We start from the raw sequence: 12333 nt of genomic DNA, 5'->3' as shown, positions 1-12333 counted from the left end.
GAACTTTAAAAAATATCAGAGGACAGGAGTTTGATCAAAGTTCAATATATGTTCTAATGGAGACAAAAAAATCAACACAAAGTTAAACCAAAAAACTGTAAGATTTAAAAAAAAATGCCTTATAGGAAAAGTTTATCCAACTTCTTCCTTTTATAGATGTCTTAGATAATTTTAGTAAAATTCTTTGTTTCAAAATTTATTAGGAGCAGAAACCACACAAGAATGCATTGTTTATACAGTTACTAAAATTCCCCATTTATATAGCAAACTCATTTATTGTTATTTCCATAATTTTCCCTGCAAACAAAAAAGTCACTATGTTTTGCACAGACTATTATATAAACATGCTTTCAAAGGTGCATTAACTTGGTGAAGAGAGCATGTTCTTTGGTACATTAATTATAATGCTTGTAGCCAGTTTCTGAAGAATTACTCACTCACTGAATCACAGCTAAAATGCACGACTAATCTTGGAGTGATTCTTGTTTACTTTGAGTTACTAAGTGTATTTAAAGATACTAAATTTATTTCATTATACACATTTTGCTAATAACAGCTAGTTTCTCCTAAGTTCCAATCAGTGTTTTTCACCTATAATGAAGAAAAACGCCGTTTATGAACCAGGTATGGAGCAATTAAATAAACAATACCGTTGGAATATATAAAAATAGTTCAGCTCAAAGACTGGTTGATACAAAAGGGGAGGTACAAAACAAATTTAACACAGTATGACTTTTACCAAAAGTTGCAAAAGAATGTGACCCTTCAGAAAGAGCAACAGAGTGACGAGAAAACCTACTAGTGCAAGATCATAAAGCTCTGTTAAGCAAAGATGCTCAAACAGGAACTGAAGACCACCACAGCGATGGCATGCACTTGTGAGATATGTGGGGTTTTCTTCTATAACTAGTTCCCAGGCAAAGTTTACTAAATATGCACATGAAAGACTCTGAATCTAATAGACTATCTGGTACAGATTACCTAATATCTAATGAATACTAGTTATAGTATGCAGATAGGAATTCATTTTAATACAAATGATGTCATTAAATTTCATAGCAACAACACACAATGGACAGGGAGAGGGGGGACTTCAGAAGCAGTACTCATTTGTTTCTAAAGATAGATTTCTAGCTCAACTCCTTTGCTTCTGAACATCACGTTCTTTCAATTACACCATACATGAAAAAAATTCTGAAGGCAGGTCATCAAAACAACATTGTACTCCTACATGGTTGAATATTAGCCTTCAGCCAAAAAACTCAAGGACAGCACCCAGGCCTTGAATCAGTTCAAGCCCCAGGACTGGCATAAAAAGAAATAACACAGTCATAAGACTCAATGGACATGTGTGATAAGGGAAGTAGATAGATCAGAACACCTCATCTTGAGTAGATTATTTAATCTCTCAGGTTAGAGTTGATTCATTTGAAAGAAATGATGACCATAATAGAACTTACCTGCTAGCATAGGTATAAGGATGAAAAAAGATGCTACAGGTAAACGTTTTAGAAAATAGATTGGACATCATGGGAGGTAGCCTAGCATAAGTCACCTTCAAAGAGTCTTTCCACCTATTTTCCTGAACAATGAAAGATGAGTCTGAGAAAGAGAACATACAGCAGTAAACACAATGGAAAATGCCAGGGGCAGGGAGCTGAGACTGGTGCCCTCAGAGAACAAGCTACTTGCTGTTATTTCTCTAAGTAGAAAGCACTAATGTGTCCCAACCAAGAGCCACTGTTATGACTAATAGAATAAATTGGATAAAAAGATAATTGCTCCTTCTTCTCATCTCCCTTCTGATAAAAGAAAGGCAGGGAGAAGAGGTTGAACACCTATGGCCCATCGCTCATCTGGGAACCAATCTGGAAAAAGAGAGGAGAGGAGAGGATCTAAGTGTCAGAAGAGAGTGGCCCATAGATTCATTCCACTGGTCTGGACTCTAGGCTGTGGGATGTGCTAAGAAATTATCGCAAATTATGGAAGAGAGTTCCAAAGAATAACATTCTGGCACTTCTAAACCCTTTGGAAACAAGTTCCAACATTCTTATAACCACCAAGTGTCCACCTCGTTTCCTGACTTCTCTAGCTTCTTTCTAGAAGAAATCCCTCACCTCATGCACACTCAGGTATATGTAAGTTCACATATACTGGCATGCCATGTGATTGCCACTGTCCGTTTTCTTTGCAAACTTGTTGCTACCAAGGATGCTTTTCTTTTTCAGCTCCCTACATGTGTGCAATTTCTATTCTTTCCCAAGAGCAAGATTCACAATCTTTTCCCTCAGTGCTGTGTCACTAGCCTCTAAACAAACGTCCTACAACATAGGAAATTTGTGATGAATAATTTATCAATGAATGAATAGGGGAGTCACCAGAAGCTACATGTAGTAATGAAGTTTCTGAGCCACAAGGCTTTTAGCAGGAATTGAAGAGAAGAGCATTAGCAGAGGCTGATGATCAAAAAGTTCTCAGATGGGCTGTGGCATTCTGTCACCAACACAGGATACCTTAATCCTATTCAAAGATGACAGTGTCCGCTCTGTGTGTGTGTGTGTGTGTGTGTGTGTGTGTGTGTGTGTGTGTGTGTGCGTGCACGTGCACAAAATTACATGCTCTATGCAATTATATTAAAACAATCATAGTAAATCATTTATTTTGGTGGGTCGTGGAGCTTGAACTCTGGGCCTGGGCGCTGTCCCTGTGCTCTTCAGCTCAAGGCAAGCGCTCTACCGCTTGAACCACAGTGCCACTTCCAGTTTTCTAGTGGTTTATTGGAGATAAGAGTCTCACGGACTTTCCTGCCTAGGGTGGCTTTGAACTGTGATCCTCAGATCTCATCCTTCTGAGTAACTAGGATTACAGGCGTGAGCCACCAGCGCCCAGCTAAGTAAACCATTTTTTGTATAATAATTGTATTTTTAAGACTACAAATACTGGAATGTGTAGCGGTGTAAGCAGATGGTTCAAAGGAAACCAGAACTGAAAGTATGCAAGATTCCTTCTCAACAAGCATGGTAGTACTTATTTGTAAATGCCAGCTAAGAGTGAAACATAGATGGGAAGATCACAATCCAAGACGAGTATTGACAACAAGTACAAGACGCTAGCTGAAAAATAAGCTCAAACAAAAAGGGCTAGAGGTGTGGCTCAATGGTAGAGCAAGGTAAGTACAAGGCTCCAAATTCAAACCATAGTATCTCAAAAACTATGTGAATAACTGTGATATCCAAGAGATAATAAATTCTGTTATCAGAAGTCTGCTGTGTCTTAAAGTTTCAGTTTGTGAAACTTCCATCTCTTTGGGGGATGGATTATCAATGACACCTTTTGCGACTTGACAATGAATAGTTTTCCATTCCATCTCCCATTAAATCCCTAGTTGTATTCCAGGCTCCAGTTATTCTACATTCTGATATTTCCACAAACTCAATGAGCTATTCTGCTTTGTACGAAAATATTCTTCCAGAGGCAACTGACCAGCCATTGTAATCACAGCTATCTTCTTTTCCTGGGAACCTTTGAGAATTCTAGATCCTCCAACTCACATCCCCTCACACACCATATACACACCGTATTCATCCCAAATACTTTAATAAAGGTATTATCACAGTCCTTTAAACTTTGGAGCTTTAACCTCTTTTAAGCTTCCTATTGTCCCCCTATTATCCTGTGAAAGGCAAGCCCTGGCTATAGTATACTTGAGCACCCAGCATTGTGGTAGACCCAGTAGCCACTTAGTGAATCCTGTTTAATGGCAGAGTCATTCTTGTAGTCACCTAGATTGCAGTGAAGCAGAAGGCGTGAAGAGAGCTTTGCAAGATGCAAGCATATTCAGCTCAATGCAAGGAAAATAAAAGCCTCACTGAGAATAATAATGCCTTTCCACTGCTGCCCCCTGCCTTACCTCCTTGCGCAGCCAGACTGCTGAACATGGTTGCAATTGCCTGCAGTCTTTCCCTACTTCTTCACCTCCCACACACTCCACCCACAGCAATCTGGTCCCTTTTACCATGATTAATCTAATAACATATTAAAGCAGTTTTCTTGGATTTAACATAAAATAGGACATGATTAAGGTTCTCCTATATTGATATTCGTAAACCCACAAAGTGCTGTTGTTATGTAAGCATCCATTGGGGTAATTCTCATGGGACCTGAGACTTTTCCCTTGCCTGTCAGTCTCCATGTAATGATTGATCCTGGAAAATGTGTGGGAGTGAGACCAATCCATAAATCGATGACCCTTCCTCCAGGCACGCAAGGATGTCCGTTGTTCTCCCCAAAAAGACAATCTCCAGACTGGCAATCTGCAAAATGAGCATTCAATCTGTGCAATTTTTACTTTGAAAATCACTTTTGTGTTCAGAAATAGTAGCTCTTTGTTGTGTGATTTTTTTTATAAAAGAACAGGAAAGGTGCTAGGGAATGCCTCTCTCACCTCAGAAAAGAACAAAGACTACCGGTACCAATTTCACACAACTCTCCCTAGCTTGGGAAAGTAATGGATGGAGGCAAGTGCAGTTTCCTGCCCTCTTCTTTCAAACTGTTGCTCCATTCCCTTGGTGATGTTTAACTATGGGCTTATGCATTGCCAAATGAATTATATGAACTTCTAGGTTACAAAAATCTCATCTTGATAGAAGACTATGGTATACACATCTAGATGTGTATCTAGATACACATCATTACAGCTGATGTGGAATACCAGATATACTTTGGTCTGTGACCTCAGCTGATGAGAGAAGAAAATTATGATCGAAGTCAAGAGAAGAAATTCTCATTTGTAGTCATTTAAATCTCTGTTCTTTAAATATTACTGTTCTAGACTGTCTATAAAATTAGGAATATGTTTTCACTCTACCTTTTTCCCTTGAACAATGCTATACAAGTCTGTGATGTCAATTACCATCAGGTCACTCTAAGCCATCTTCTGCTACCCAGGCATTGATATGGGTCCGAAAACACAAGTGTCCATCCCCAATCAAAACAAAAACACTTTTGTTTCTATGCAACATATCCTTGTGAAGGGTAATACCATCCAGCAACACGTTCCAAATATTTATGCTGAGTTTCTTCAACTTCCGCAACCAACAGATTAGTAAATCTGTCTGTCACATTTATAAAATGGAGATCTCTTAAATCTTTTCAGATCTTTTCATTTCATAACAGTACCATGCTCTCCTCCATAATCATCTCTTGCTTTTCAGCTAGAATTTCTTTATCCTCTTTAATATAAACTACTGGAATATAGAAAAATCTATCCTTGCCTATACCCTGAATCTGTACTCTAACTTTCCATAAATCTTGTAGTGATTTTTTTAGGATATGCATAAAAGCACATACTTAATTATGAGATGTAGATTTATATACCCTGCACTGGTTATTATGAGTTCATAGATCTTAAAAGTAAGTCCAAGAAGCAACCATTTAATGCTTGCTCATAGTGATCCTAATGCAACAACTTGACAAATTTTAGGACAGGACTAGAAACTATCTGCTGTATAAATGAATGTTCGCTGATTCTGACTTTCAGCTTTCCAAAAATATCAGTAACCATCCGATAATCAACTTCTATGTGTCAGTTTTAAACTGGGTGAACTTTGTCTTTAACATAGTGCTTGCTGTTTTCTTAGTAGGTTTCCTTGGTTAATTACATTTACACGTAACAACATCTAATAAAGGGTACCAGATAAATCCAGTGGGAAATTTCAAGCAGCTATTAAGATCTAATAAGTCTCTAAATGTCTCAATGGTTTTAACTAATGAACTACATAACATTCCAATGGGAAATCTTTGGAGTGAAGAGATCATGCTCTGGGTTTTTTCATAGAAAGAGAGAAGTACTAACTAAGAGAATCAATATAATTAACAAACCCAGTTTACACTTATTTGATTGTTTTCTTTACCTATTTTTTTTCAGAGCTGAGGACCAAACTCAGGGTCTTGCACTTGCCAGGCAAGTGCTCTTCCATTGAGCTAAATCACCAACTCCTAAACTGATGGTTAGAGCAAAAAGGTAAGTCCTAGATCAAAAGTCTCTATAAAACTTTGAAGTTGCCATTGTACAAGTTCTAACAATAACACACAGCAATAGATACCTTTTGACCGAAGTACTTAGGAGACATTTGAGTAAAGTATTTAATATTTCCACCAGTTTTGTATAAAATATGCACAAACTGTGAAAATGTTCGATAATTTAGGAAAATACATCCTTAAGCCAAGAGAAGAGAAAAGGAGTGAATTAGACATCATGACTACAAAGTAACGACTTTGTATACTCCAAAGTTTAATTCCCTTCATATTTATGCATTTTTTAATGTGGAAGTAAAGATTTTCAGTTACTTGTGGACATTGTAATTAAAACCTATAATTACAAGTTAGATGTACAACTTTCTTTGATTCTGTGATAGCCACAAACTCATGCTTGTGTATGTAAATGTGCATACGTGTGTGTGTGTGTGTGTGTGTGTGTGTGTGTGTGTGTGTGTTCTTTGGTTCTTAATTCTGTTTGCTATGTTGCATTTTCCTCTCAGGCTAATGTCACAACACATCTTTATCACTGAACTGAATAGGAAAACTTAAGGCTTTAGTTTTTCTATGAATATTAAAACATACAAAGAAATGAAAGCACACCAGCTAAGCTACTAAACATAAAATTAAATTTATTCTTTACTTTTTCCCATTAAGAAATTGCTTCTAACATCACATTATCTGACCTTTTCTGCTTGACTCAGACATATACTAGTTATTGCAAATAAGGGAAACCATGGGACCTATGTTTCTTTGGGCCTGGCTTACTTCACTTAATATAATTTTTTCCAAGCCTTTCCATTTCCTAACAAATGGGGCAATGTCATTCTTTCTGATGGAGGCATAGAATTCCATTGTGTATATATACCACATTTTCTTGATCTATTCATCTACTGAGGGGCTGAAACCTTAGATATGTATTTAAATGTTTTTTTTCTTTCATGCATTTGTTTCTAACGCATTTATAAGATTATTTCTTTGTTGCTTTATATATCCCTCCCCCACAGTATAACTCCGGCTTTCACTATATTTGATGTTGGTATAATTTGTGGAGGAGATGGGGAAAAACAAGTCATTTAAGGATACAGGTGGACCCGTTCCAACAATGAGAAGTACAAGTTTTCATGTCAAAAACGAGCTTTACAACTTTGGTGTGGGGGGGGGGAGGGAGGATTGGGTGGGGGGGGGTGGGGGGAGGCTGGGAAGGGATGTGAAGGGTAAACAAAGGAGGAGGCTGCAATGCTTGATAAGAAATGTACATACTCATTATCTTGCCCATGTAATTGTAACCCCTCTGTACAGTATGTTCACAAAAAAGAAAAAGAAAAAGAAAAAGAAATTGCTTGTGAGGTACCCTACATTAGATTAGCAGATCCAACCACCCTGGTACCTGTAAACAATAGAATTTTATACAGCCATTAGAAGTATAATATTATATCACTTGCAGCGAAATGGATGGACCCAGACCATATCAGGTAAAGTGAGGTAAGCCAAACTCAGAGAGAGAAATGTTGCATCTTTTCTCTCATAGGTGGAAGCTAGATCTAAAATACACAGGGACATAAAAATTATACAAGATTCTAGGCATTCACACACAGTGAGAAACAAAGAGGATGCTCATAAAGAGGAACACAAACATGTTGCCTGTGTATCTGATCACAAAATAATACTTATCAAACTGAACTGGGAAAAAATTGGAATTGCTTCTATAAGACAAGTACACACCTCCATACCTTGTAGGCATTAGATGTATGTATAAATGTAATTGCTTTTCATTCCCATTGCTTTGATGTTTACTTCCATTCAGGATCATCGACAAGAGACTGTACTAAATACAAATTCTGATCCAAACTTTTCCTCATTATTTGTCTTGCTTTCCAGAAGAGTAATCCAAGAAAACCAAATTCTTTCTCTTCACAAAATACATATATTATTATGTGGATGGGATTACATATATATATATGCATATACATATATATACACAATGTACAGAGGAGTTACAGTTATATAAGTCAGGTAATGAGTAAATTTCTTTTTGAACAGGGCCACCTCCTCCCTCATTTTCCTCCCACAAGTTATATAGTTCATTTTCTAGTATCATTGCTGCATTTTTTCACCTTTGTCCAACTATTTTTATGTTCCCCCTGACCTTCAAAACAGATAAAATTACAATCAAGACAAAAGGTACAGAAATCCAAAATAAGGACAAAGGAGAAAAAAAAAAGAAAAGAAAGCCAAAACATACAATAAGAAAATGTTTTGCTTCCATTTTTTGGAATTCATTTTGATAAACAACATTTTCTGATCATCTGCAAATAGCTATTGAGTCTTTGTGATCATCTACTAAGCATATCCTCCATTGGGCTCACTGTGCAATTCTCTAGGGGTCTTTATAATTTATCACATTCAAGTGTAATTTTTTGGGGGGGAGGTCCAGTCGTGGGGTCTGAACTCTGGGTCTGGGCGCTGTCCCTCAGCTCTTCAGCTCAAGGCTAGCGCTCTACCACTTGAGCCACAGCACCACTTCCGGCTTTTTTCTTTTTGCTTATGTGGTGCTGAGGAATCGAACCCAGGGCCTCATGCATGCAAGGCAAGCGCTCTACCACTGAGCCACCTTCCAAGTCCTGCCAAGTGTAATTTTTTTTTATCTTTTACCATCTAGTGTGTTTACTTATACATTTATAGGCACATTCTAGTTACAACAAATGAGTGAAGCCATGCAAGCTCTGTTTTATTTTTATTTTTATTTTTTTGGTGCGGGGGAAGTTCTGACTTATTTCACATAATATGATTTTTTCCAAGTATTTCCAATTCCTCACAATTCTTTTTAATGGCAGTGTAGAGTTTCATTGTGTACATATACCACGTTTTCTTTTTTTATATGTTGTTTTATTGTGAAAATGCCATACAGAGGGGTTACAATTACATGAGCAAGGTAATGAGTACATTTCTTATCAAGCATTGTTACCTCCTCCTTTGTTTTTCCCCTACCATCCCTGCACTCCCATCTCCACAACTACATTCCTCTCCAATCCCCACCAAAGTTGTAAAGTTCATTTTTCGACATAGCATCTTGTACATCTCATTGTTGCAATGGGTCCACCTGTATCCCTATTTAAACAATTTGTTTTTTCCCTTTCCCTCCCCAAATTATACCAACATCAAATACAGTGTAAACAGAGGTTACACTGTGGAGGAGGGACATATAAAGCAACAAAAAAAAAACACCTTATAAATATGTTAGAAACAATAGCAAGAAAGAAAAACCACTTGAGTCTTTATCTTGGGGTTCATTTCTCCTAACATCAACTTATCTGACCTTTTCTACTTGTCTCAAACATACACTAGTTATTGCAAATAAAGGAAACCATGGGACCTATGATTCTTTGGGCCTGGCTTACTTCACTTAATATAATTTTTTCCAAGTCTTTCCATTTCCTAACAAATGGGGCCATGTCATTCTTTCTGATGGAGGCATAGAATTCCATTGTGTATATATACCACATTTTCTTGATCCATTCATATGTTGAGGTACATCTGGGTTGATTCCATATCTTGGCTATGGTAAACAATGCTGCAATGTACATAGTTGCACTAGTAGCTTTAATGTGGCCTTGTCTGTGCTCTATTGGATAAATGTCCAGTAGTGTAATTGCTGGGTCATAGGAAGGCTATATGTTTAGTCTTTTGGGAAACCTCCCTACCACTTTCCAAAGTGGTTAAACAAGTTTACTTTCCCACCAACATTGTAGTATCATTCCCTTTTGGCCATCTCTTCACCAGCATCTGTTATTGTTAGTTTTCTGGATAATGGCCATTCTAACCAGGGTGAGGTAGAATCTAAATGTTGTTTTGGTTTGCATTTCTTTTATGGTAATATATGTTGAACATTTCTTTCTTTGTATTGGCCATTCTCACTTCTTCTGGGAAGTGCAGATATTCTTAAATGGGTTCCACCCTCTCTAGTAGAAGTAGATTCAAGTATAAGTGTTTTTATATGTATAGGATTAATGTGATTCAACCTTAATTTCCCCCCACTTTCAACTTCTGTCGTTCAATTTGGCCAAATATCAAATAGAATCTGCTAAGTTACAATAAATGCTCCTCTTCATTCTATCCCCCTGTGCTACACAGCAGAGTGAACAAGAATGCTCAGTGAGTTGCATCAATTCCAAAAGCCACCCCCCATGCCTATACAGTACATGGATCCTCTGACAGGGATCCAGTAAGATGCATCCTAGTGAGATTACAAACACTAGCTTACCATAGCAACAATGATACCCACAAGACAGAATACTGGAAATGAACTTTACAAATTTGGGGAGGGAGTTGTGAAGGAGGGGGGAATAGTGTGAGAATAACAAGGGAAGGGGTAACAATGATTGACAAGAAATGTGCTCATTGCCTTACTCATGTAACTGTAATCCTTCTGTACAGCATCTTTACAATAAAATAAAAATTTAAAAACATCTTCACGTTCTATATTTTATCAAAGTTAAACAACTGATCATGTTTTGTAACTCCCAAAGGTGAAGATCTTCTTTGATAGTGTTTCTGACAGAAAGAATAACAAATTTTTGTTGATTATAAAAGTGGCAATCCTACTCCCCAATGGGAAAGCAGGGAGGTCCTGATAAATTAACTAACAATGTTTATGAGTGCCTGAAATAAAAGGGTTTATTTCGGCTTTGTTTGTTTATTCAGGTGGAAAATTTCCAAACTGTCGACTTTCCCCTTGGGTTATCAATGAGAGAGAAGTTGGGGAGAGATTATGTGGCTGGGAAATGACTGAGCAAAAGGAACACGGAAACCTCAAATTCTCACTCACTCCCTGCACTATATAAGAGGCGGATCTTTAAAGTAACATTAGGTTCTTGAGTGCAGAATGGCTGTTGCATGACTATGATTATAAGCCACAAACTTGAGGAGGTAGGGGAGGTGGCACAGGACAAAGACATGCACATTCATAAAATACAAGGTCAGACATGAAGTGGAGGACAATATATGACATGATACCAGTTAATATGTGACATGATACCAGTTAATATATGACATGATACCAGTTAATATATATACATAATGTGTATATTTATGCATATATTTATATATACACATTTATTTATTTATTTTTGTCTATCATGGGACTAATACCTATAGATTGATGTCTGTCATGGCCTGGGGGTTGTCCCTGAAGTCTTTTGCTCAAGACTAGTTCTGTAGCCATTTCCAGTTTTCTGGTGGTTAATCAGTGATAAAAGTCTTGTGGTTTCCTGTCTGGGCTTGCATTGAACCATGATCCTCTTAAGTAGCTAGGATTACAGATGTGAGCCACCAACACCTGGCTTTAGTGAATACAATATTACTACAAGAAAAATTTCTATTATAGAATAGTTCAGAGATGACATGGACAACTGATTTCTAAAAGGTTCATGAATAGTCAATGATTTTTCTTGGTGATTCCAGACCCCTGGTTTCTAACATACCAGACTAAGCTTCTTCTCTTTTCAAGCTAATTAAAAAGTAAATAAATGAACACTAGTCTCACAGAATGCAAAAATGGTCATATCCGGTTTTTTATGGGTTTATATGTGCCTGCTCTGTGTACATGACAGGCATTTACTTTGTTGAGGCCCCATGGAAAATTTTTTCATGGATAAAAAAACATCACAACTTTCTATGAAACTGTACAGACATAATTCAGAGCAGCGACATAAATACCAGAAAATTACTGTCACTAATACCATTGGTTTTATTTACACTTGAATTGTTTACCAATGTAGTGGTAAGATAAGTTTTGTAAAGCATATAGATATAAAGGACCAAATGCACCAGGTTGGTATTGTGCTCCTTTGTATGAATAGATTATCATCATGTGCTCCCTGTGTATTTTGATAGATGTGAGACAGATGCGCAATTCTACAACCATAAAAGTATTTATTGTAAATCACATACCACTTTCTATTATCTAAATAAAAACACTACTAAATAGGAAAAACTTACCATATCAGTGTCAGATACTGGGCCAAAACTGGTCACGTAGATGTTTGTGAAGACTTCAGTAATACTGTCTAGTGGAAGGGGAAAAAAATAAAGAGTGACTATAGACATTATGTAGCAAGACTCAAAGAAAGACTTGAGTACCTGGAATTGTTAGAAAGCTGGGAGATAAATTTACAAACCATTTTGCATTTTTTATAGTGTTCACAACCACCACAAAGTTGTATCTAAAATATTCTAATCTTCTTTCTTAGAGAACAAACGTGATCAGCATAGGCTTTAGTCAAACTTAGTATGAGC

At 37.0% G+C, this 12333-nt stretch overlaps 1 protein-coding gene across 3 annotated transcripts in view; it reads right to left on the bottom strand.

Annotated features, from left to right (window-relative positions):
• The window catches only part of Gabra2 (gamma-aminobutyric acid type A receptor subunit alpha2), a 123137-nt gene that overhangs the window by 53188 nt on the left and 57616 nt on the right, over positions 1–12333 (bottom strand). For all 3 annotated transcript variants that reach the window (XM_070013227.1, XM_070013229.1, XM_070013228.1), the window contains exon 4: positions 12037–12104. In XM_070013227.1, coding sequence (XP_069869328.1) covers positions 12037–12104 — 68 coding nt within the window. The remainder of the gene's footprint in view (positions 1–12036; positions 12105–12333) is intronic.

The sequence above is a fragment of the Dipodomys merriami genome, unplaced genomic scaffold, assembly GCF_024711535.1.
Source record: "Dipodomys merriami isolate MVZ:Mamm:240054 unplaced genomic scaffold, mDipMer1.0.p SCAF_9, whole genome shotgun sequence".
Lineage (NCBI taxonomy): Eukaryota > Metazoa > Chordata > Mammalia > Rodentia > Heteromyidae > Dipodomys > Dipodomys merriami.
This window is presented reverse-complemented; position numbering and strand designations above follow the sequence as displayed.